Here is a 26911-nt window from a genome sequence, read left to right on the forward strand (position 1 = left end):
GGCTACTGAAGCATGACTGCAACCAAATTCATGGAACTAATATCTTCACCTGATAATTTAAGGGACAATTGATTCTATAAACTAAAAATTAAATAACTTTTACATTAGCATCATTTAGGCATTTTTACTGCAATGACAGCGCTTCTTTCTCCAGCGGTATGTAAAACGCTAGCAGGGCTGACTGCCTGTTAGTACCAGAGCTTCCATCCTTATAACAAGAGGCTTTCAGCATAATGTAGAACTCCAGCTGAGATGCAGACAGACTAATCAAACTGTTTTACACTGCTGCTTGTCACAGCATGGTTAGAGAGCTGTGGTCATCTAACTTTACAGACTTTTCCATGGCTGTGAAACTTTTTTCTGTCTCACAAGGGCAGATCTGTAACTAGGTCATCTGTTGACCTGGGCAGTTTTCTAGACTTTTACCCCTGTCAACCCAAACCTGAGAAAAAAAGGCCTTCCTGTAGTTACTTGCTATAGTTACTAATATACTGAGCTCCTAACTATTAGTGTGAAAGCAGTATCAGCATTCATTTAAGAAAAAGTGGTGGCACCCGTGGCCTCTTAAACAAATGCCAGTACTGCAGTAGCTCCCAACTTTTGGCTGACAGGTAAATCAGGCCTTAAATTAGGTATTTTCCTCTAAAGTAGGGACAGCTGAGGTCTGTTTCCTTCCACTGCAGATGCACACTCTCCATCTTTATCTGCCCCAAGTGATTCAACCCATCTTGAATCTAGGCTAAATAAGCTATAGTCAGAGATGAAACAACAACCGAGTTAGCTTTTACAAGGCAGCAAAAACACAGTGTAACCCTATTTACTGCAAACATTTGTACAATCAAATGAAAGAAATCAATGCAATAGTGTTGGAAAATGCGACAACGAACAGCGATTGAACACTATTAAGTGCCTGAAGGAAGATGCATACTCCAAAAAGCTATAATACGTCCTGATTTAATAAGCAAAACACTCTACAAACGGACAGATAAAAACAAATGGATTAAGCGCTTTCATCCACCCAGCATGTGGACTTCATCAGAATCAATAAAACAATTAGCAATGCTAATTTATACATTTTCTGGCGCCAAAACAATAAATCTCTTTAAATAGATACATCCCAAATAGTACCTATATGTAGCATAGTGCATGTTCCACTCCAATAAACTAAAAATAATCTCATCATAATCATACCCTATGCTACTGGTACATGAATATTAATTTGCATAACAAGATATATAGATAGAATAAAAATATACGTATTCATACTATTACAATAATTAATGGCAAATGCCTATATACAAAATCATTATAAATTGTGTAACCATAAAATTAATAACCTATGGGAATGTTTTTATATACATGAACTAAACATAAAATTTGATTGAAATATCATGTGTATACTTAAACATCACTAGACATAACAGATTATTGCATATGTATCTCCTACCCTTACTTAAAAAAATGCTGTTTGCGTTTCTATATCCAGATGAAAGACTAGGTGTTTTCCTAGAATGTTTATCTTTGGTCTTTGAAGTTCTACACCTCCAAGTAATTACATGAAGTACACTATTTACATATATTTTTTACTTTAGCATTTTCCCTTCCAGTCCTCCCCTGGCAGAGTGATTATTTTATATGCAGCGTGTTGTTACAGTGATTCTTTTATTTCTCAACTTTTAATGGTGATTAACATAGTGGGGGTGACAGCCAGCCAATGGCAGGCTCTCATGCAGAAAGATGGATATTTCTGCCCACCTCCATCAGTAACATGTACAGCTCCTTCTAAAGCATGGGTATGCAGTGCTTGGTTTCATGGCAGGTACGTGCTTTGAGATACTCATTTTACCCATATGCAGCACAGAGCTCTGCTTGTCAGAACAAAAGTAACTTGTCGAATTCCCTGGCATCTCGGGTGTTAAACCACCCTCAGGTCTCTACCAGGTGGCAGTGGTATAGCAAGATGGACTGATTTCCCTCTTGGGATGGGAGAGCCAGAGTCAGCTACTTACTCCCCGACCCTCCGACACAGCTCCTCTAGCAGTCAGACTGTAAATCGTACTCAGGTTACCTGAGGCACTGTCAGGGTTCCATCTCTCTGTGCCTTAGGGAAAAGCAACTACATTTGATATGGCATTAATCAGATAAGAACGCCAAAACAATGAGATACATACAGAAACAACAGAATTAGTTTCCACTTGTTTGTGTGTTTAGCTGATAAATGGAAAAGCCTGCTTGTTTTACATAAATTCTTTTACTGCTGGTGATAAAGTACAGTTGTGTACACTTACCATAAATGTAGATGTTCGAGTGTATTCACTATTGCAGTCATTACATTTGGGTAATCTGCTTGCAGGTTGCCCTCAGTCGGCCTGATTAACAAAGTCTTGGGTCCTGTGTCGGTTGCTGTCCCTTCTTCCATGACGTCAGGTCGTCAGGGATATAAAACATGCAGCCGATGCCATTACATCAGTTTTTCTTGCCATGCGGTGCCCGAAGCAGAAGCAGTTTGCAAGTGCCGGTCGGCCAACTCCTGAAATTTTCGTTTTTGAGTTTCAGAACCAAAGTCTTCAACTAAAAGCTAAGTATCCCATTGGGGAAACGTTTTCTTGCTCCTTCCTGATGTCAGTAAAAGTTAATAAATGCATTACATGTGGAAAGCAAATACCTCATAAAGATTTTTATTCGTACTGTATTCCTTGCCTAGGCCCCGACCATGACGTACCTTTTTGGTTTTGTGCTTTATTTAATCAGCGCACTATCCGGCGTCTGTATATTTTTGCTTCTAAATATTTCAGTTCTCGGTTTTATTATCCAAAAATGTTGTCGGTTAGCCATCCGACTACTGAAATTCCAAAAAAACGCAAAGATAAAGACAGAGACAGGCCGCCAAGGTTCAAAACTGCCGACGACGCTTCTCCTAAGCCAGTCACCTGGAAAAGCCACCATGACGAAGGCTGAAGAGCCGAAAGCGCTCATCTTTTACTAGAGCACTTGGATTTTATTTGTTTACTTGTTTGTTTGTCTTTATTACAGGAGGAACTGATTATTCTCATTGTGGTGACTTTTCCAGGCTTTTATCCAACTTTTATATATTATTCATAAAGCAGCACCTTTATATACACTGTTTTCATCAGCGTTCTTCAATGGAACTATAAATGAGTCAGTTCGGGAGTTGCTGCTATTTGGCAATTCTGATGCTCTGTTCCACTAAATCCATTTCAGTATCTGTTGTGGATACACTACACACTGAATGGACAGTTTGGTTATTTGGCTATTTTCTAAGATGTTTGCAGATCTTAACTCAGTACTGCCTTATTTCCTGTGTTACTGGACTGCACCTTTTTCATATAAGATGAATTAAAACCCCTGGAAATTTAATTTATATTATTCATTATAACAATGCTGTATTAGTTATTGTAACATCCCTGCCATGGGTTTGGTTTCCCCTTACTGGGCTTGAGCCAAGACTGCATAACGACATATTATGACTGATTGTTTTCCTCCTGTTTCAGGTGACTATGCATATTTATGCAAAACTGACATCTTGACTGCATGGATAATCACACAGTTTCTTGAATACAGCTGCTTCTGTTTGCTTTGTGGATTTCTCTGCTACCTGAATCTTTACTTCTTCATCTGTTAGCACAGAAAATGAAAAGGTGTTGAAATTAACAGTTGTTGATGGCTTCTTTTTTTGCTGTAACCTCAATAAATATTAAGGTTGCACCAAGTTAAATACTCATCTGAGTTTTATCATCCATTTTGTTAGGTTCTGTCAGATTATTATTATTATTATGTTTTGTCTTTCTTCAGATTAGCACTTCATTATTATAAATTGCAGAGAAATATATGAAGATAAATACTACCCTATTAATTAAACATCATTTAATACTCATTTTATATTTTTGGCATAAAATCATTTAACATAGAAGATTGTTAATACCCACTGTTGTGTATGTTCAAAGTGGTTTATATGTCCTAAATAATATTTACAATGACAGAGATGTCTTAATGAGTCTTCCCCCATTTGTATCTCACAAACGTCCATCACTGATCAGTTACAAACTCTTGCAGTTGGAAGTCCTCAACAGGTGTCGAACAAGTTCCAGCTGAAGGTCTCCCATAGAGGGCTCCTTTAACTGGAGTAGGTGATATCCAGGGGGGCTAAACAGTTTCATCTTGGGGGTAAAATCTTTGGATGATAGGGTTTCTTGTCTCTGCAACTTACCCAAAGGAGAATGCCAACTCCAGTAAGTCTGTTGGCAGGACTCAATGTCCAGAGGCTCAATAAAGTCCCACATATACTAATACAAGGTCCAGCTATAACCAGACAAGTAATTCCTGACTTGTTGCACAACATATAACAGAAACCTTGCTAGAGTCCAGCTTTGAGTCCCCACTTTGCTGCTGCCATGCATAATTTTTTTTTTTATGTTTGCATTACACAGTGCTGTAGGCAAGATATGATCAGTGGAACAGTAGATTCCGGTTTTCAGTACATACTTTGAATGCTAGGAGCTCTTAGAGGAGCTACCAGCACACTGAAATGTGTCACTAGGCAGGAATAAACTGCCAGTTTCTCCCCATATACCATGCACACAGTGATACAAGGCATTTTTACAAAAATTCTCTAATTTTCTCATTTTAACCAAATGATGGAACAATAGAGCAACAGTTGGGTAAATGATGGAGTGATGGCTCTTACAATGGAAATCTGGAGACTGTACAGGTGGATCAGCATTGCACCAATAAAAAGTCATCCCTTTGTCTTGTTTCTTCAACAGCATGTTATCACCTCAGATGTGACAGGGGAGGCAATTTCCTGGTATGACTGCTACTTGAACCACTTTGGCATGAATCCTCCCTTAACTAAGTCTCCTGATCTTGAAATTATCAAGTAAAGACATTTAAGTAATTATCACTAGTGGCAATGTAATACCTGCACTTGAGTAATGTCACTAGTGACAATTTGGTACCTGGATTTAAGCATCTACCAAGGCACAGTAATACAGATGCTACTGGTGCACTTATGATTGCACAATGCCCTCAGTGAGTTCAGTGTGCTGCTTTGGATCAGTTTGGTCTCTTCCATGCCAGGCTTACCTCTACTGGTGTACTTAAGTCAAGGCATGACTAGCAGCTTATGTATTGTAGAAAAGAAGGTCAAACAGTGGAACACTACTGAAGGAGTCCGCTTCTTCTAGAAGACAAGATTGAGCTTGAGGAGCTTTATTCCTCTTATCAAGAAGAAATATGTAAGAAGGCAATACTTCTGTGCAGGAAGATTTCTTACGCTTCAAATCAGCTAGCAAAGTAGTTCTGCATTGCAGACGGGTTGTGCAGTGCTGCTTGTCTTAGCAAATCACACAGAAAGTACTTTTAGTCTTAGACTGTGAGGCAGCTGCTCATTTTTTTGAGAAGTACCCTCCTTCATAATTACACAGAGCAAACAGCAATCCACGTACAAGTACCTTTTACTCTGGTGCCAATTTAGATAGGCTTAGTACTCTTAGGTCATGGAACTGAGTTTAAATATGTACCACCCCAGTTGCAAATTGGATACCTTTCCAAGCAGGTTAACTAAGACCTGCTTGAATGTGCTGGGTCCACTTAGTTATTTTTAGGGCTGCTTGATCTTCAGTGAGAGTGGAAGTTGTCCATATGTCTTGAAAGAAGAAGAAGTTATGTACCTACCATAACATTCCATGTTAGTTGTCCTCTTCTCGCCTTCTTTCTTGCTGGTTGGGTTCGGAGCCGATCCTCGGCTCCGACTCGGCAATCTACTAAAGCTCGAGAGCTATTTACTGGCTCGAGGCCCTCCCTATATCCCACAATGCCAGGCGTCTGATCCCCAGATCTCGTTTGGTAGAGCTAACACCATGAAAAGATTCAAGGACACCTGTTCTACTACAAGGAGTTCCTACAGTACTAAGACAATGGAGGACACAATGTACATCAGAGTCAGCCAGAGGAAGAAGGTCTCAAAAGAGGCTCTTCTCGGTCTGTCCAGGCTAGGGGGATGGAGGGTGGGACGCAAGAAAGAAGGCGAGAAGAAGACAACTAACATGGAACGTTATGGTAGGTACATAACTTCTTAATGTTAAGTTGTCTCTCTCGCCTTCATTCTTGCTGGTTGGGACAGCGTCCCTAGCATCTTAGTCCTGGGTGGCTCATTGGAACAGACTCTTGAGCACAGTGGAACCAAAATCAGCTCTACTCCTAGAGGCCATATCGAACTTATAATGCGAAATGAAAGTATGAGGAGTGGCCCATGTGGCTGCAGCACAAATATATTCCATTGGTAGTCTTGCTTGAAAAGCTACCGAAGTAGCGAACGCTCTAGTGGAATGGCCTTTGGGTTTAGTAGGGAGTTCTTTATGTCTGAGCTGATAAATCAAAGTAATAAATACAGGACAACCACCTGGATAGGGTTACTTTGGAAACTGGCAGACCTTGTTTGCCCTCAGCATAGGACAGGAAGAGTTGGTCTGATTTTCTTATTTGCTTAGTTCTATCCAAATAGAAACTTAATTGCCTATGAACGTCCAACCGGTGCAAAGTTTGTTCAGCTTTGTTCGAATAGTTAGGAAAAAAGACAGGCAGATCAATAGTCTGATTCAGATTTGTTTCAGAAGGTATCTTGGGTAGAAACGAAGGATTAGTCCTAAGTAAAACTCTATCCTTATGAAACACAAAATAAGGAGGACGAATACAGAGGGCTTGAAGTTCCGATACTCTCCTAGCTGATGTGATGGCTACTAAAAAGAGAAACTTCCAGGAGAGCAATTTTAAGAAACAGGAAGCTGCAGGTTCAAAGGGAGGGAGAATCAAGGAAGCTAATATCAAGTTCAAGTCCCACGGAGGCGGGGGATCTCTGACCGGGGGCCTAAGCAACAAGGTTCCTTTCAGAAAGGCCTTGCAAAGTTTGTGGGACATGATGCTGGTTTCTGACAGGCCAGCATGGAAATTGGCGATAGCAGCTAATTGGACCCTAATGGTGGCAGACGAGGAGCCAGTTTGAAAGAGCTCTGCTAAAAAATATAAAACATGATGGGCAGGGGCTGTAAAGGGGTCAATATTCCTAGCCTCTGCCCAGAAAGAAAAACGTTTCCACTTACTAGGATAAGTCTTCCTGGTGGCAGATTTGTGCGAAGAAAGGATGACTTCAAGCACCGGCTGAGAAATTTGTGGAAGCCTGGCTAAGGTTGGAAGTGGAGCAACCAAGCTATGAGGTTGAGAGACTGAAGGGATTGGTGCAGCCCGCCCGACTGATGGACCAAGAGGTCTGGCACTGGGTCCAGATTCCACGGCTGCTCCAGCAGGTGATGATGCAGGAATGAGAAACAAATTTGGCGAGGCCAGTAAGGGGCAATGAGGATCATCCTGGATCCCAATGCGGTTGCTTTCTAAATTAGCTTGGGAATTAGGGGAAAAAGAGGTAATGCATACAGAAGACCCCGGGGCCAATCGTGAACTAGAGTTTCTCTGGGGGGAGTGCCCGGGAAGGGGGAAGAGAGTAAAAAAAATCGTTGCACTTGCTGTTGAGAGGAGTTGCAAAAAGGTTGACCCCATCTGCGGAAGATTTTGTCTGCTACTGTGATTGAGAGACCACTCGTGAGGCATGACAATAGCTCTGCTTAGCCTGTCCGCTATGACATTGGACTTCCCGGGGATGTGCATTGCCATCAGAAACCACTGAGAGGAGATCGCCCACTGCCAGAGTCTGAGTGCTTCTCGACATAAGGGATAGGACTTGGTTCCGCCCTGCTTGTTGATGCACCACACTACAGACATATTGTCTGTCTGAATTGCAATAGTCCCGGTGGGTAGAGAGTCCTGAAGAGCTTGCAAAGCCAAAAGCACCGCTCTCATCTCCAGGACATTTATGTGCAGATGGTACTCTAGAGGTTGCCAAGTGCCCTGGACAGTCCTGCCCTGAAAATCCCCCCCCACCCCCACCCGATCAGGGAGGCATCCGTGGTCACCGTTGCAACAGAAGGAAGAAGAACAAACGGTCTGCCCTGAAGTATTAGAGGGGAGACCATCCACCAAGCCAGGTGGTCTTTGCATGATTGAGTGATTATTATCTTGTGAGACATTGGAAGTTGTTGAAAGGACCATTGTGTAAAAAGCATCCACTGAAGACGCCGCATGTGAAAACGAGCCAGGGGAACTAGTATGATTGCTGCTGCCATGAGGCCCAAAGTCTTTAGTACAAATCTGGCCTGAATCCTGTTGCACTGTAGTAAGACATGCACATGTCGGCAAATGTCTGACACTCTGTCAAGAGGAAGTCTTGCAGACAGATATTTTGTATCTAAACTTGCACCTATAAAGGTTATAGACTGACAGGGCGACAATGCAGACTTTTTGAAATTTATTGATATACCTAGCTCAGAGCAAGTTTGTATGGTATAATCCCTGGCTCACAGTAGCTGATGCCTGGTGGAAGCAGTAAGGAGCCAGTCATCGAGATATGGAAACACCTGGAATCCTCGCCGTCTCAGGTGAGCCATAACCACTGCCATGCATTTGAACACCCTGGGGGCTGTGGTGAGACCAAAGGGCAGGGCTCTGAATTGATAGTGACTGGCTCCCAGCCGGAAGTGGAGAAACCTTCTGGAGCGCCTGTTCATTTTGATATGGTAGTACGCATCCTGAAGGTCTATGGAGCACATCCAATTGTCCTGATCCAAAAAGGGTAGAATGGACTGAAGTGTGACCATCCAGAACTTTGTTCTTTGAACAGACTTGTTTAGCCTGCTGAGATCCAAAATGGGTCTCCAGTCCCCTGTCTTTTTTGGCACCAAAAAGGAGTAAATTCTGGATCCTTTCTGGTCTGCTGTGACTGGCTGGATGGCCCGTTTTTCTAGCAGTTTCGAAATTTCTAGCACTGCTTGTTCCCTTAGACCGGGTGGAACATCTGGAAGGGACTTGGTTGTTTGTACAGGGGTGTGGACAAAGGGGATTTTGTAACCCTTGGATATGATAGACCGTACCCATTTGTCTTGTGTGAGGAGTTGCCAGGCTTCTGGGTACAGTGACAATCTTCCCCCGACTGCCTCCGAAGGTGGACAGTCGGGCAGCCCCTCAGGGGTGCTGAAAGGGTTTGCCAGAGAAAGATTCTCTGCTACCTTGATTTTGCGGACCCCCTCTGCCCCTCGGGCGGCATCTATTATTGTTCCCTCCCCTGCCCCTGGAGGGAAACTCGCCACATGTGTCAGGCACGACTCCCTGGGGTTTCCGAAACCACATTTTCCCACTCTTCTGACCTTTAGGGTATGATCTAGAGGGAGTAGAAAAACAAACTCCCACGGCAGAGAGAGTCTTGCCTTCCTGCTCACACCTGGTAAGGGTATCCTTCACCTGTGGTCCAAACAGAGCCGAATCATTGAAGGGGGTATTGGTGAAGGATGCCTTAAAGGGGTCAGCAAAGTTACATAACCACATCCAGGCATGTCTTCTCAAAGCCACGCCTGTACCTGCGGCCCTACTTGCCCATCGGCTGCATAAGAAATGAGCCACATGGAGGAGTTGACGATTGAGTTACGGGTCGCCAGCTGGGAGTTAATCTTATCTTGAGCCCCCGCAGCTGATGGATCCTGAAGGGTATCACCCAGTTCCTTGAGAAGATCCCTTTGAAGGCGGGTGAAGTGGCACAGATAATTCAGCGACCGCATGGAAAAAGTCAATGAGGAAAACATCCGCTTGTCGTACCTGTCCATTGTCCTAGACTTTTTATTAGGTGGATGGACAGGCACCGAAAGGTCAGCCAACTCCTTCTTCGTGGCTGCTGCCACCACCATGGCATCAACGGGGGCACTTTTTGTCAAAAATTTGTTGGGTGGGGCTGTAATGAACTTAGTGGGCATACGGGGAGTTGGTTCCACTGTGTCCGGGGCTGACCACGCCCTTTGAGCAACTACTTCCATGCGCGGGTTGAAGGGTGGAGACACCCAGGAGGTGGAAGGGCGAGAACCAAACGTGTCCAGGTAGACTGACTCCTCCTCGGAAGGGTTGAGGGCAGTCCAGTTCCCCCTCTGCTTAAGGATCTCTAGGATGTCTGAAAAAGAGACATCCTCAGAGAAGGATCTTGGGGACCCTTCTGAATCCTCCAAGTCGTATCAGATGTGACTGACTCGGGGGAGTCAACAATTTTCCTCTTACATTTTCTCTTCCGGGGGGCTCCTCCGAAAGATCGGGGGAGGCCTCGGAAGAGGAAGATACACCCAATGGGGCGACCTGGAGCGTTTGCTCTCCACGCTTGGGGTCAGGAGGGTGAGCAGAGACCGATGCAGGCACCATGGGGGGAGGAGCCGAAGGGGTTGATCGAGGGGCCGACTCAGGAGTCAGCACACTCCTCATGACCTCGAAGGTGCCCCTATCAGGCAAAGCAAAGGGTCCCCACTCCGAAGAGACAAGAACCCCTGCCGGCACTGAGAGGGACAGCTCCGAGGCCGATGCCGGGGCCGAGCTCACCTGCGCAGAGGCTCCGAGAGGGAGAACGGGGTCGGACAAGGGTCTGAAGTCACTCACCCCCTCGGAGCCAACGAGGGAGTCATGGCGCCTAGATCCCTCCAAGGACGGAACCAAAGAAGAGATCGGAGCCGACGAAGGAGCCGAAAGGTGTGGTATCGGTTCTGATGTTTCCAAGATCCGAGCCCCAACCAGCTCTGGCACCGAACACAAGGGGGGAGTCGGAGGAGGAACTGCTGAAGACACAGGAACAGCCCCAGTCTGTTGAGATGGGCTGGTTAACAATTTGGCCAGGGCCTGCAATTTAAGGAGTCTACTGACCACCCTCTCCAAGTCATGATCAGATAACCTGGAAGACCGAGAGGAGTGGGACCGATGACTTTGTTCAGACTGAAGCAATGGTGACCTCGGAGCCGAACGAACCGATTCTAGGGAAGGGGACCTAGAATGTTTTCGGCTCAAAGACGATTCCGACACTAAAGTCAGAGCCGACTTGAGGTCCAGAGGTGTCGGCTCCAGCCGGAGCCAAAGAGTAGGCAGGTGATCCACCCGGCGATGGCTCCGAACTGGGAGCCGACAGCTTGGCGGGCTTTAAGGATTTACCCGACTGAGGCTTCGCTGGGGATCCTTCTGGCTTAAGTAAGCCACTCAAAATAAGCTTGTTCCTATGCTCCTGCAGGACTCTCAGGCTGAAAGCATGGCAGACCAAGCAGGAGTCCTGCAGGTGTAGGGGACCCAAGCAATAAACACAAGAAGTATGATCGTCTGTCAGAGACATCTTCTGACAGCACGGGTCACACTTCTTAAAGCCTGAAACTTTGGTATCCTTAGACATAGTGGAAATAGGATACCATAGGAGAATACTAACTAGTGCTTCGAAGACACACAGAAAAAACACACACATACCAGCACTAGTTAAAACTAAAAATAGTAATAGTAGTAAACTACACAGCTATATACTAAAAGTAACAATATCTAAATATATACAACAAAAAACTACAAGCCTGACTAACTGTAGCTAAGAAAGGCTAAATGCTACCCTATTAGGTATAAGGAAAAGAGGGGGGATTAGCCTACTAGAGAGAAGAAACAAGGGGGGAGGAGAAACTCTCTAACAAAAAATGAGTTTCTGTGAGGGAAAATTAGGGAGTAAACAGTATGACTAACCTAACCAGAAAAGGATATCTATATATAAGATAAATATAGGAAAATATAAAGTTAAGTTTTTTTACTAAAATACAAGAAAAAAAATAATACGACCTGAGCCAAGTAAAATCGCAACCTCGTAGCTGAAGCGGCAAACGAGATCTGGGGATCTGACGCCTGGCATTGTGGGATATAGGGAGGGCCTCGAGCCAGTAAATAGCTCTCGAGCTTTAGTAGATTGCTGAGTCGGAGCCGAAGATCGGCTCCGAACCCAACCAGCAAGAATGAAGGCGAGAGAGACAACTTAACATGCTTTAGTTACCATTTATTCTTAAAAAGAAGCATCCTTAACTGTGAACAACCTTGAAAACTATTGCTCAGGTTTTATCCTTGCCTTTATAAGTAAGCTTATTGATAAAGTGGTTACAATGCAGTTTGAATTGTGTTTAAATCCCCACAGTGTTTTAAAGACATTTCAAGTCCAGCATCAGAAGACAGACTGCCACAATGCAGTGCTGAATGATCTCCTTGTGGCTAAAAGTGAATGTTGTTACTCATTACTGGTCCTCTTGACTTGCTGGTTACATATAACACTATGGATCACTAGATCCTGCTGGAATGCCTGAAGACCTGTTTAATCCACATTACTCGGGTGCATTGCCCCTTTTGACTATTCCCTTAGGATAAGCTCACAGATTGGTCTGTCAGTAAATTTTCCCAGATCATACCCTCTTTGTTGCAAAATGACATTTTTCTAGTCTTGATCCCATATCATTCATAATGTAAGAATTCCCACTTACATAAGTCATCTAGTAAAGGGTTTAAGGTATCGTTCTTATGATGATGATGATGATGATGATACTCAGCTCTCTCTCTTTCTCTAAGGAGTTCTCTAAAGATTATTCTCTTCTTTGTTGATACCTGAAGTAAGTCTGGATGCCATGGAAGACTAATGAGGAGTATCTGACTTACACCCAGTCCACATAAGACTGAAGCCATGGCTATACATGCCACCTTGAGACCCTGAGCTGTTCCATACGTTTCTCCCTTGGAAAGGACTTATTTATCTCAATGGCACACTCACTAACCATGTACTTAACATCACAACAAAAATTTCAACATGCAGTAATACCAAAGCTTGTTACAATTTTAACTGCAAGGCTGCAAAACTCTGGAGACAAGGTAGTACACCCTTAACACCATGGTTGAGTGACCTCAGAGTTTATATTTAGAGTAGCTATGATGTGGGCTGTGTAGAGGCTTTTGTTTTTAATCAATTCTACTACATCTCCTTTTTTGGAACATATAATGTGCAAAATACTCATTGTATTGACATGCATCCACCCCATAGTAATCAGTGGTGAAAGTAGGTTGCAGCTCATGCTGTGGGTTTGAGATACAGGCCTTATTTTGGATAAGCAGTTGACACTCTGGGACCAGGTGTCAGCTGCTATTAAATCTTCTTTTGTCTGAAAATGTTGCTCAATCAAGCATTACAACAGAAGACTTCTCAGTGGTTGTGTATGCAGTAGTCCTGCTGGGTCTGGATGACTGCAATGCTCTTTACCTGAAGTTTGATGACTGTGAACAAGACCATCTGTAGGGGGAACATATTGCAGCTTTATGAATGCTTACTGGAACTTCATACTTTTCTCATACATCACTGGTTCTGCAATAGCTGTCAGTGGCATTTTCATCTCAGTACTGGTTCTCGTGTATCAAGACCATATGGGGTGGGTCCCACTTATATAAAAAAGCTGCTGAGATGCTGAGGCCTTGTCAGCCACCTTGCCTACTCCATTGAAGCAGTAGGAGGCTGACTGATTCAAATGTGTCATTTGGAGTACTCATATCTAAATTATTTTGCCTGTCATGCTGTTCTCTTTTGGAATTCACTATCTACTGGATGAGGTCTGTGCTGTCCCTGGATATATTCAAAACATCCATGAAAATATAAATTCCATGGAAAATGTTCATAATTACTTATAAGCTGCTTTTCTGTTTTATGTAAGTTTTTAGATAATTTATTAGCTATATCACCACTACCATACTCAGTGTTTCAATATGTCAGTTAGTATTGTGTGTTGTTGTGTTTATATATTATTTCTTACAAGGTTAGACTTAATCAATAAGTTGTAATAAACTGAAAACTGAAGCATGAACTTACTTTAGGCTATCTTCACCTCATGAGTACCACACTTCAATTAAAAGCCCAGAAACTCCAAATGAGCTACAAAAAGTATGATGCTTCAAAATGAGGGCACCATTTACCTGGCAGAAACATTTTCTCTGGCAGTTAGTGTAGAGGATTAGTCTGTGCAAGGGTACAAGATTTGATTCTTATCACCATAACTTACCTGTTATGAGACTCTGAGCAAGTCACTTAATCAGGCAGTGCTACCGGTTCACCCCTAAAAAGGGACACAATAATCCAGTGGGCTTACCCAGATAACAAATGTATTAAAATAAAACAATGGTTAATTGGTTTAAAATAAAACTTGAATTTCTGCCAAAATACAAGCATAAAGGTTTTTACTTCTTTACATACATACCTTCGTACAAAATGCATCTGGCTCCCACAGACTACATCCAAGATAAGACGCTCATAAGCATCTGGAAGCTTCACATCCTGTAGAGAGAGTGGCACACAAACCAATAAGGAGGTTATTTAGCAGGTCACACACTAAGTGTTACAGGCTGGCCTGAAAATCAGACTGCAGGTTTGATGCTGCTAACAACATTTCAATAATAAGTATATTTTCCAATACAATTCCTATGTCAAGTTCTGCCTAATAAGCAGTTCTAACTATAACAGCATGCTTAACGCACCACATCATCATCATCATCTTTCGGCTGTTCCCGTTAGGGGTCGCCACAGCGGATCATCTGTTTCCATTTCTTCCTATCCTCTGCAAGTTGCTCTGTCACACCAACCACCTGCATGTCCTCTCTCACCACATCCATAAACCTTATCTTAGGCCTTCCTCTTTTCCTGTTACCTGGTAGCTTCATCCTTAGCATCTTTTTCCCAATATACTCAGCATCCCTCCTCAGCACATGTCCAAACCAACGTAATCTTGCCTCTTTGGCTTTGTCTCCAAACCTTCCAACCTGGGCTGACCCTCTAATATACCCCCGTCACACCCGGTGCAAATTTTAACATCTTTAACTCAGCCACATCCAGCTCTAACTCCTGCCTTTTTGTCAGTGCCACTGTCTCCAACCCATATAACATAGCTGGTCTCACTACCCTCTTGTAGACCTTCCCTTTCACTCTTACTGGTACTCGTCTGTCACAAATCACTCCTGACACCCTTCTCCACCCCACACAAATCCAAATTTATTAAAGACAGTCTATTAACATTAAGGAATCTTGGGAGTTTTCTTCCAGGTATGTAGTTAACTATCCATGTTGCTTGCAGCAATTCTCAGGAAAGTGGTTAGGACCCTAACTCATGCTGTTGCACATAACTTCTGCTTAACTTGTGAACATAATTTCTTACCGTACACTTCAGGAATTATCAAATTTTAAAACCCTTTCTGCAATTTTTTTCGGAAATATTTTATTCAACTATTGGGCAACACTATGCACGTGTGCATGTGCGTGCGTGTGCGCATGTACTAAGTTGTTATGATGCATTATATCCCCATGTATACATGTAAATTGGCTCCAAAATTATAGTGCTAGTCTTCTGTAAATAACACTCATAAGTTCTAGCAGAAAAATCACAACTTCTGAAAACAATTTAAATAAGAAAGAGATGAAATCTTTAAAAAAACAGAGCTGTGCCCCTCATATCCAACTCTAACATTATTGTGTTTTAAGGTAATGAAAACTAGTTGAGATACCAAAATCACAATCTTTAAAAACAAAATTTGGGACCTGCATATTAGTGATTGCAGATTACAGTATTAAATTCTAATGTTCCACAATTAAGCCTGGTACCCTTTAAAACAGTGTATACCAATCTGCTAAAAAGGTTCTTGGACCAAAAAAAAAAAAAAAAGGATAAAAGGTATAACCTTATATCTGTGGCCATAGGTAAGATCCAGCTCTGTCTCTTCAGGATTAAAAAACATTCCAGGTTTCTTTGTCATCATCTTGGCATAGACTGCTTCATTAGGCTGCACCCGAATCACCAGCTCATTTCGCTTGCAATGCTGGTTGAAGATATCCCCAGGAACATCACAAAACTGCAGGCGAACCTCTGCTTTCCTTTCATTTAAAGCCTTTCCACAACGCAAAATGAATGGAACACCTGAGAATATTCAAAAGAATAGGTTTTTTAAAAAAAATCAAACAGAATGTTCTGGAAAAATGTCAGGCAAAGAAAACTTGAAAAGAGAAATAATGCAAAATTATAATCACAAAAGCACTACCTTTTAAAGCAACAGCTATAAAGTAAGATAGTTAAACACAGCAGTTCTAACCCTTGACATACAGAACACCATCATATGCATCAATCTGCACATTTATGTTTTTAAAAACATTACAGTTCTTTTATTTCATTAACATGAACAAATGCATTATTCACAGTGACATCTTATCAGCTGCTACAGAAAAAACGTTACTTAAACTGACATGCCATCTCCATGTGCAACAGGATTCCCCGGAGACAGTATTTAGTGACGCTCACTTTAGCCAAGTGATAAAGCAATCCAGTACTTCTTAGGCTGTCAGAACTCCAGTCTCAAAAATAATCATGAATCTATTTTTTATTTGTTCTGATAATGAAATAATTTAAGTAACCTAGCATAAAGATTGTCAGCCATGAAACAAAAAGTAAAATATTGATTATGTATTAAGGGCTACACAGTGGCACAAGTAGGCTGTTTAGTTTGAATCTAGGCTGGGGTGCCTTCTCTGTACAGTCTGCATTTCCTCCCCGTGTTCCCATGGGTTTTCTCTGGGTGCTTTGGTTTCCTTTATCATTCCAAAGACATGCAGTAAGTGGACAGGCCACTCTAAACTGGCCTTAGGCATGAGTGTGGTACGCAAGAATGACCATGACAGGACTAGCCACCCGAATGTGAAAATTTGTTCTAGGTGATGGTCACTGTTGATGTGACACCCCTACCCCATGTATAAAATGGAAAAAGGGGTTATTACCTGACACCTGCCTGATTACATGTTGTGTTTCAGTACATTTATATAGGTTCATATGTAATTTTGCCTTAAATTCCCATAAATATTTCTTAACTATCCCAATTTTCAAAGAATGTCTGAATTTTCGGCAAATACTTTTGGTTTGGTCCTCATAAAATTTGTGATTTTCTAGCAAATTACTGAAGACTGAAGTCACTAAATAATGATATACATTTGAGTTTCAGACTTCACATCCTTCAAAGAATGCATGCAAACACTAACCTTGTTATTCTAGCAACTTTCTAAGTTCATAAGAGCAACAGGTAAAATCTGTCCTTATTTTAGTCCTTTATTCCCATTATTTTAAGCATTTTCTAGATTTCTTGAACTAAGAGGTTGAGATGTATGTTCCCAAAATAATTTTTAGCCCTTGTATTTGTGTACAAATAACCCAGAGCCGGGCATAAAAAGGATATATTTGGAGATTTACTTCCTGCCATTATGGATGAGGGACATGGGTGCTAAACCAGGGGTGAATTTGTGGTATCCCATCGACTTGTCCAAATTACATTTGAGCACAGTAAAAGAACTGCTTCATCTTATGTGGAGTGGAAGATGGTTTCATAGAAGATATATTTTCTGTGATACAGACCTATCCCTCCCACATATCCTATTTATGTTGCAAAAGAGACAGAGATCCCCTGAGTGAGTGCTTGCTCTTCCACTGAGCTTGCAAATGTAATCTAACAGCCCAAGATTTGTTGAGACTCTATATGCAAAGTAGAGGTCAAGCTGCAGGATAGTGAAAAGAGGAACAAGGCTTTAAGATGATCTACACAGTTTATATGATTAAGGCCCTTTATTTATTAGTGTGCAAGCATTGTAGTTCCATTTGTATCAAGTGTTTGGCACATGTTGAATGGGACATTATACTCAATGATCAGCCTGATGAGAGCAGAGTAGAGTGGAATATTTAAATTTCTGGACCTGGATGCCATACCTTTAGATATAAACTGTGTGATGAAAAAGGTCTGCCTTACAATAGTGGATACATGGTGATCAAGGGACAGTTCATTGTTAACATAAGTTCTCAGATCCCTGACTACGAGATCAGTTACTAAGGGTGTGATGCCAATGTGACAGTTACAAGGGAAGCCAAACTTGCTGAAAGATATGATTATACATTTCTTAGTGTTTAATTTTAGTCCATGGTTTTGACACCAACAATGTGTGTGGGAAAGGCCCTCTTGCAGGATTTTGCTGTCCTCTGTGTAGCTTGTAAATGACACAGAAAAGTCAAATGCCCTGAAAATGTGGTTTAATGGAAAATGCAAATAAGACAGGAGGGTTGACAGGAATGGGAGGAGAGAATGAAGATTAAGCACTCTAAATGACAGACATCCATTTAAGAGGCCTGAACCTATACCAGCTACCACATCACCACCATCAAATGGCATGATAAATACCTAACCCAATGTATACCCCATTTCTGGAATAGGCTGCCCTTACCTATCAAGCTGAGTAATTCTCTAGCAACCTTTAAAGTCAGTCTAAATGACTGGATGGATCATGACAAACTTTACACAGGAATTTGTGGAGAAAGTCTGTTTAGTGGAGGCTGATGTTAGTATTGGATGATGTGGCTATGCTTCTTAATGGTTTCCTTTGGCTGTAAGCATTGTAAAAAACCTAGGAACTTATAAGCCTCTTCTTAAACACAAGCTAAAACAGCACCTCACCAAGAAGCACTATCCAGGTTATCCCAAAGGGTCAAGGAGGGTAGGGGCACAATTTCAGTTAGCCACATCTTACAAAGACAATCATCACCGAGTTTTCACCTGGTGTGTGTTCTGGGGATGTTGTCTTAAAGCAAAGGGGAAAATGCAGTGTATCTGGCCAAAATAGCAACTGTAAAGCTCAGTTCCAGGTGTACTCTTTAGTAATAGGTTTCTCTTGTAGAAAAGTACAGTTTTGTACCTACCATAAATGTAGATGTTCGAAGATCCACATTGCTGCAGTCCTTACACTTGGGTAGTCCGCTGTCCTCGGTCGGCCCGAATATCAAAGTATAAGGCTGACGTCGGTCAAGGCGCATTTGACTGACATCAGGACGTCAGGGTACAAATGCGCATGACCGACGTCATATCCTCAGTCTTTTCTTGCCCCAGATGTCAGAAGACCCTAAAAATAAAGGTCAAAACCAAAAGACAGCAAACAAACAACCAACCACCCTTGCACTAATTATATGTACAATATATACAATATACAATATACACAATATTTACAACCCAACCCACACAACCACCTCTAACTACAGAAGGGAAGGAGGGAGGGTAAATTGGACTGCAGCAATGTGGATCTTCGAACATCTACATTTATGGTAGGTACAAAACTGTACTATGTTCTTCATCTCACATTGCTGCAGTCCTTACACTTGGGTAGAATCCCAAAGCAGAGGTAAGGGAGGATGGCCAAACTACAAGGAAACAGGAGCTGCCAAAATGCCCTGCAAAACAGCAGTGGCAAAACCAGCCCTGGATTTAGAGTAAAGTGGTAGGTGATAATGCCTAGAAAAAGTATGCACTGAACTCCAAGTAGCTGCCTCCAAAATATCCTTGGTTGCCACTCCCCTCAAAAAGGCTGTCAAGTGGCAGTAGCCCTAGTGGAATGAGGCCTAATCCCAGCTGGAATCTCCTTGCCATGATGGGAATAACAGAAAGCAATGCAAAACCCAATCCACTTAGAAATAGTATGTTTTGACACAGGCTTGCCCTGAGAACTCAAAGCAAAAGAAACAAACAACTGCTGAGACTGCCTGAACCCTTTAGTTCTGTCCAAATAATATCGCAACTGCCTGTGTACATCTAAAGTGTGCAAAATCTTTTCCCCTTTATTTTGGGGATTTGCATAAAAGTAGGCAAATGAATAGTTTGGTTTAACGCCACACTAGAAACCACCTTAGGCATAAAGGAAGGATTAGTACGTAAAGATACCCTATCCTTATGGAAAATCAAGAAAGGCTCAACCGCCATAAGGGCCTGCAATTCAGAAACCCTTCTTGCAGAGGTAATGGCCAACAAAAAGGCAGTCTTCCATGATAAATATTTCAACTCAGAAGTAGCTGCAGGCTCAAAAGGTTGTAGAGTGAGTTTCTCCAACACAAAATTGAGATCCCAAGCAGGAGTAGGAGCTCTCATTGGGGTCTTATATTCTTTGCCCCTCTAAGAAATTGCTTGAACAAAGGATGAGAAAACAATGGAGGGTCACATTCATAGTGAGCTGAAATTGCTGCAGCATGAACCTTAATAGAAGAGAAGGACAAACCTTTGTCCAGTAACTCAGTAAGATATTGAAGAGCCACACTTAAATTAGGCTCAGAAACATCAAAATCCTTTGCTGCACTCCAAAATAAAAATCTCTTCCATTTATCTGCGTACACTTTCCTTGTACTAGGCCTTCTAGCTTCCAAAATCACATTCAAAACTTGTTGTGGAAGTTGAGACCCTCTATGGTTCAAAACAGAATATGCCAGGCTGTTAGGTGAAGAGAGTGAAGTTTGACATTGAGCAAATGGCTGTCCTCCTGTGACAACAGGTGTGGAATCGAAGGCAAAGGCCATGGAGGCTTCCGTACCAGACTTCTCAGTAATGGGTACCAGTGCTGTCGAGGCCAATCTGGAGCTATTAAAATCATCCTTGGCTTGTCCTGTCTGACCTTTAGAAGTACCTTTGGGAGGAGAGGCAGAGGTGGAAAGGCATACACACGAAGATTGCTCCAATTGAAAGAAAGAGCATCCACTTTCCAAGCTGTGGGATGAAACCTTTTTGTGCAAAACTTTGGCAGCTGATGGTTTAGTGGAGAAGCGAACAGATCTATGTCTGGAGTTCCCCATGACACTGTCAATTTCTGAAATACATGAGGATCCAATTTCCACTCGTGGGGATCCATAATTCGTCTGCTCAACACATCTGCTAAGGAGTTCTGTGCTCCTGGCAGAAACCTTGCCTGAAGATTGAGCTGTAAACTGAGAGCAGTCTCCCACAAAATCATTGCCTGCCTGCATAGAGGATAAGAATGTGTTCCCCCTTGCTTGTTGATGTACCACATGACAGTTGTGTTGTCTGTTAGAATCAACACCTGCCCTGGAAGAAGTAAATCCTTGAAAGCTATTAATGCAAACTGGACTGCTAACATCTCCTTCAGATTGATATGTAGATGTTGTAGTCTGGCAGACCACTTGTCTTGTATCCACTTTCCATTTAGATGAGCTCCCCAAGCTTTGTCTGAGGCATCTGTCGTTAAAATCTGACTCGCCTCTGGCCGGGTCACAGAGAGTCCCTTGTTTAGGTGACATTCCTGAGCCCACCACAAAAATTCCTTTTGAATGCAAGGTATTATTTGAATGACAGTGTCCAGATCCTGGCAGTGCTGTGTCCATACATTTTTGAGATACCATTGCAGCTTCCTCATATGCAGTTTGGCATTGGGAAGCACCAGAATACAAGATGCCATGAACCCTAAGGCTTGAAGGACTGTCCTTGCAGTCAGCCCGGACTGATGAGATAGTTGATGGAAGTAAAGGGAAAGATTCTTTTGTTTGTCCGGGGTTAAAAAGGCCATCTGGGATGCTGTATTCAGTCTTACACCCAGAAAGCACATGTCCTGAGAGGGTACTAGACTGGACTTTATTTCGTTCACAGAATACCCCAGGCATCTTAGCACTGCTATCACATATTCCAAATGATGAAGAAGCTCTTCCCTTCCTTGAGCCAGAATCAGGCAGTCGTCCAAATAAGGATAGATCTGTATTCCTTTTAGCCTGAAGAAAGCTATCACTGGAGCCAGAACTTTCGTGAACACTCTGGGCAGTAGATAAGCCAAAGGGCAATGCAGAGAACTGATAGTGAGAAGTCCCAGCTCGAAACGCAGATACTTCCTGCAACTTAGTCTGATAGGAACATGAAGGTAAGCCTCCTTGAGATCCAAAGTTACCATCCAATGATCCTTGCCCAGCAGAGGTAAAAGCTGTTGTAACGTCAACATTTTGAACTTGGGAATGTCCAGATAAGTGTTGAGGATAGATAAATCCAAAATTGGTCTCCATGTGTTCCCCTTCTTTGGTACTAGGAACAGGCGAGAATAAAATCCTAGGCCCACTTCTGGCATAGGGACCGGCTGTATGGCCCCTAGTTGAAGTAACAGAGAAATTTGCTTGCGAGCCTCTATTCTTTGTTGAGGAGGAACGTCTGGCATGCCTCTGAAAGGAGGCAAGGTATGGAAATAAAACCTGTAACCTTGGTGTATGATATCCAATACCCATTTGTCTTGGGTAATTAAACTCCAATTTTCTTTGAAAAGTGCCAACCTTCCTCCCAAAGGTGCTGCCAGACGAGAAGGCTCTGGCAGCTGAAAAGGTAGGTCATTGGGTCTGTTTACGAAAGGACTGACCCCTGCCCTCACCCGAAGACTGTGCAGGAGAACTCCCTGTTCTAGGCCTGAAAGAACCCTGAGCTCTGCCCCTACCACGTCTAAATCTACCCCTAGACTGGGAATCATAAGAAGGATACGTCCACCCTTTAGCAGGCCAATTTCTACTAAACTTTGGAGGCTGAACCTGCAAAAAATCTTTAACAGTCTGCATAGACTTAGCCTTGTCTTCCATTTTCTTTAAAACTGCCTCAACAGGAGAACCAAACAACACATCAGATTGTAAAGGGGCATCTAAAATCCTTGTTTTAACATGGTCAGATAAATTTTGATCCCTCAGCCAGGCGTGCCTGCGAAGAACTGACCCAGTGGCAGCCACCCTAGACGAGGCCTGCACAGCATCAAAACCACATTGCAAAGAATGCTTCCCCACCTGTTCAGAAACATGTACCAAATCTTGTAACTCTTTACAATCAATACCTTCCGCCAGAGCATCAACCTTAGACTTCAACTGTGAAAGGAGATAGTTTTGGTATTTTAACATGTGAAACTGGCAATTCAAAGCCCTCATAGCCAGAGTGGAAGTATAAACTTTCTTTCCCCATCTATCCAAGGCCCTGGCTTCTTTATCTGCAGGAACCGGATTCTTGACAACAGAAGCCTTAACACCTTTAGGCCCCTGGCTAACAGTTTCTGGGTCTGCCCTAGGACTCTTAAAAAGATACTTATGAACTTCAGGCACCCTGTAATACCTATCCGGTTTAACAGGAGCAGGAGGCAAAGAATCAGGATTAAGAGAAGCTTCTGTAAAAACATCTTCCACTACATCCAAAACAGGAGGTATAGCCAAAGGCCTATGCTGGGGTAAAAACAAAAATTCCCTAAGCCTTTTCCTGGAATCAGAGAAGTCCTGACCTTCCCACTTAAAATGCTCCCTCATGGAATGAAGAGTTTCTGAAAAGAAAAATCCTCAGGAGGAGAAGCAGAAGGAGTAGAATCATCCACATCAGAATCAGAATAAGGAGAGTACTCCTGCAAGTCTTCAGCCGAAGACTCTGAAACATCCGAAGCCTGCTCAAAACTCCCTAGCTCAGGCTCCACCCTAGGCCTCTTATCAGGAGGGGGCAAAGAACCCCTAATCAAAGAAATCAAATCTTCTGCCATTTTAAGCATATGCTTCTTGGGCACAGTTCCAGAAGAACTAGGGGTGACACCAGCTGAAGCTAAACCTGGCCTGCCTCTAGGAGAAGCCTTGGAAACAGAAGGAGAGGGCCTAACCACCCTAGGCAGGGAGGGGAGTATAGTAACCTGAGAAGCCCCATCACCCTGACCTGCCTCCTGAGAGGCCATATCCTGCAATAACAAGGTCTCTCCCTGGGATCCCAAAGAAACCTCCGGTGGAACCACCGGCTCCACCGACACCTCTAAAGAACCGGCGTCCGGTACGGACGGTTCTTCTAGCCTAGGCTTAACTGCTTTGTCCTTGCGCTTCTTCGAAGAAGCGGGCGTCGGAGCATCCGACAGCATTTTATAATTGCACCGCTTCCCGAAGACTAACCTGGCACAATCTAATCTCCTCTTTATAGTGCGCTTATTGAATCTAGCACAAGAGCGACACCCAACAACGTCGTGCTCAGGCCCTAAACAAGGAATACACAAAGTATGATAATCTCTATGCGGTATCTGTTTCCCACAAGAAATGCAGTTATTCACTTTTTCTGACATCCGGTTAACCACTGAGGCAAGAAAAAACCAAAATATTCCCCAACGGGGTACTTAGCCAACTTTGACTCGGTCTGAAACTCCGGAATCGAAAAATTTCAGAACGACAACCGGCACTTGCAATACTGCTTCTGCATCGGACCATGCGGCAAAAAAGACTGAGGATATGACGTCAGTCATGCGCATTTGTACCCTGACGTCCTGATGTCAGTCAAATGCGCCTTGACCGACGTCAGCCTTATACTTTGATATTCGGGCCGACCGAGGACAGCGGACTACCCAAGTGTAAGGACTGCAGCAATGTGAGATGAAGAACATCCAGACTTTTTTTTTACTTACTCTATCTTGGAGATGACATCTTTAACACTGGTACTTGATTAATGTGGCATGAATGGGATTGGGTATACATCATATGGTACATCAGTATACGGAAAAGCATTTAAAGAATCTCTCTCACTGCAGATGTACATTACATTAGTTCAGCAGCCACTTCCTTGACATAAATGAAAACAATGGAATTATTCAGCCCTGCTTTAACCATAGCACACACAGATGCATGCTTGTATAATTTCATAGGTCTATACTAGGCTAACAACCACTGGTACTATTATAAGCCTAGCCATACATCCCAAATCTCAGGCAGGTTCTGGTACCCTCCTCTCCTACATAAACATGTAAGTCTTCCATTTAAGCATTAAACTCATCATTGTTTAGATTTCCCCTTTTTCAGGGCAGAATTATCCTGCAGCACATCAGCTTATATCTACCAGGGAAAGGTCCAAATGGAGAGATGAAAAGTCAGCAAGCAAAGGAGAGTAGTAGGGCTGAAATTGAATTCATCCTCAAGTCTTGGTGAGTACCTTAACAAGGTGGTCCTTCAATGTGGTACATCTCATTACCAAGGGTTTTGCATCCAGGAAAAAAGAGGTCATCATCTCTCTCTACTCTTCCCTCATTACACCAATCATAGAGTATAATGCCCCATTTGGCATGTACCTCACTAAACACCTGCAAAGTAAAGTTGTGTACACTTACCATAAAAGCAGATGTTAGAGTGTATTCACTGTTGCAGTCATTACATTTGGGTTATCTGCTTGCAGTAGCCCTCAGTCGGCCTGATTAACAAAGTCTTGGGTCCTGCATCGATTGTTGTCCCTTCTTCTATGACGTCAGGTCGTCAGGGGTATAAAACATGCAGCCAACACCATTACATCAGTTTTTCTTGCCTCAGATGTCAGGTGCCCCTCTAAAGGGTGGTAATTAAATCTATAAATACAAGGATATACTTCCAACAGAAAAGCAAATACACCAAAAAGCTTTTAGAGCATAGTTAGTGAGAGTAGAGGTATAGCCAAAGGAAGAAAATGGGGCTGGAGGGAGGGTAACCAGGACGGCAACAGTGGATACACTCGAACATCAACATTTATGGTAAATGTACACAACTGTACTATGTTCTTCGTGCTTCACTGTTGCAGTCATTACATTTGGATAGATTCCCAAAGCTAAGCTTGTGAAGAGGAATTTAAATAGAATTAGGACCAGCTATAAAGCCCTGCAAGACTGCAGTGGCAAAACCAGCCCTGGATTTAGAGAAAATTGGCAAATGGCAATGCTTGGTGAAAGTATGTACAGAACTCCAGGTAGCAGCTTCTAGGATGTCCCAAGTACGGATGCCCCTGAGAAAAGCTGCAGAGGTAGATGCAGCCCTGGTTGAATGGGGTCTGATTCCCTGTGGGATAGGTTTTCTATGGTGTTTATAATGAATGAATGCAGTGGCCTATCCATTTTGAAATAGCTTTCCCCTCTGTCCCTGCAGCAAATGCCACCAGCAGTTGTTCAGATTTCCTTTGAGGTTTAGTCCTGTCCGAGTAGACTCTAATCTGTCTGTGCACATCTAGAGAGTGCAGTATCTGTTCCCCTTTGTTCTGTGGGTTAGGAAAGAAGGTAGGCAAATGAATGGACTGATTAAGAGCCACACTGGATACCACCTTGGGCATGAAGGAGGGGATTGGTTCTGAGGGACACCCTGTCAGCATGAAAGATGACGAAAGGATCCACTGCCATAAGGGCGTGTAATTCAGATACCCTTCTTGCAGAAGTGATTGCCAAAAGGAAAGCTGTTTTCCAGGAAAGAAATTTTAAATCTGCAGAAGCAGTTGGCTCGAAAGGAGGAAGAGGGAGTTTCTCCAAGACAAAGTTAAGATCCCAGGCTGGAGTTGGAGGTCTCCTGGGTGGCCTTAAATGTTTGGCCCCTCTGAGGAACTGCTTGAGCAGTGGGCGAGAGAAGAGGGGAGGCTCTGTGCTATAATGAGCTGAAATGGCTGAGGCATGAATTTTGATGGAGGAAAAAGACAAGCCCTTATGAAGCATCTCAGTCAAGTATTGTAGAATCTGAGGTAAACTGGGCACTGCTGCGTTCATTCCTTGAGATTGTTTCCAAGCACAGAATCTTTTCCATTTTTCAGCATAAGATTTTCTAGTACTAGACCTCCTTGCCTCTAAAATGATATCCATCACTGATTTATTGAGGGATGGTAAAGGAGAGATTAGGTAATCAACCAGTCTGCTAGGTTCAGGGTTTGCAGCTGAGGGTGCAGAATCTGGTTCTCCTGCTGAGACAACAGGGAAGGAGTCTGAGGCAGGTGCCATGGAGCCAAGCGTGACACACTGCGCAAGAGTGGGTACCAGTGTTGGCGAGGCCAGTCTGGTGCAATTAAAATCATCCTTGGCTTGTCCTGTTTGATCTTTAGTAGTACCTTGGAGAGCAGAGGCAGAGAAGGAAAGGCATAAACTGATAGGTTTTTCCAGCTGAAGGATAGAGGATCCACTTTCCAAGCTTGCTTGTGGGGAATCCTTGTGCACAATATGTTCAGTTGATGGTTCTGGGGTGAGGCAAACAGGTCTATATCTGGGCTCCCCCATTTGCTTGTCAACATGTTGAAAATCCTTGGTTCCAGTTTCCACTCGTGTGGGTCCACGAGGTTTCTGCTTAGTCCGTCTGCCAGTGTATTTAGTTTTCCTGGCAGGAATTGAGCTTGTAGATTCACTTGGTAG

The 26911-nt window shown here is 43.0% G+C and overlaps 1 protein-coding gene across 3 annotated transcripts in view; it reads right to left on the reverse strand.

Moving 5' to 3' along the window:
• Positions 1-26911, reverse strand: part of G6PD (glucose-6-phosphate dehydrogenase) — a 1188375-nt gene that overhangs the window by 451913 nt on the left and 709551 nt on the right. For all 3 annotated transcript variants that reach the window (XM_044080102.1, XM_044080103.1, XM_044080105.1), the window contains 2 exons: positions 15646-15881; positions 14175-14251 (listed from right to left, as the gene is read on the reverse strand). In XM_044080102.1, the coding sequence (XP_043936037.1) occupies positions 14175-14251; positions 15646-15881 (313 nt within the window). The remainder of the gene's footprint in view (positions 1-14174; positions 14252-15645; positions 15882-26911) is intronic.

The sequence above is a fragment of the Protopterus annectens genome, chromosome 8.part0 (genome assembly GCF_019279795.1).
Source record: "Protopterus annectens isolate FY-2018-M chromosome 8.part0, PAN1.0, whole genome shotgun sequence".
In the NCBI taxonomy this organism is placed as follows: Eukaryota; Metazoa; Chordata; order Ceratodontiformes; family Protopteridae; genus Protopterus; species Protopterus annectens.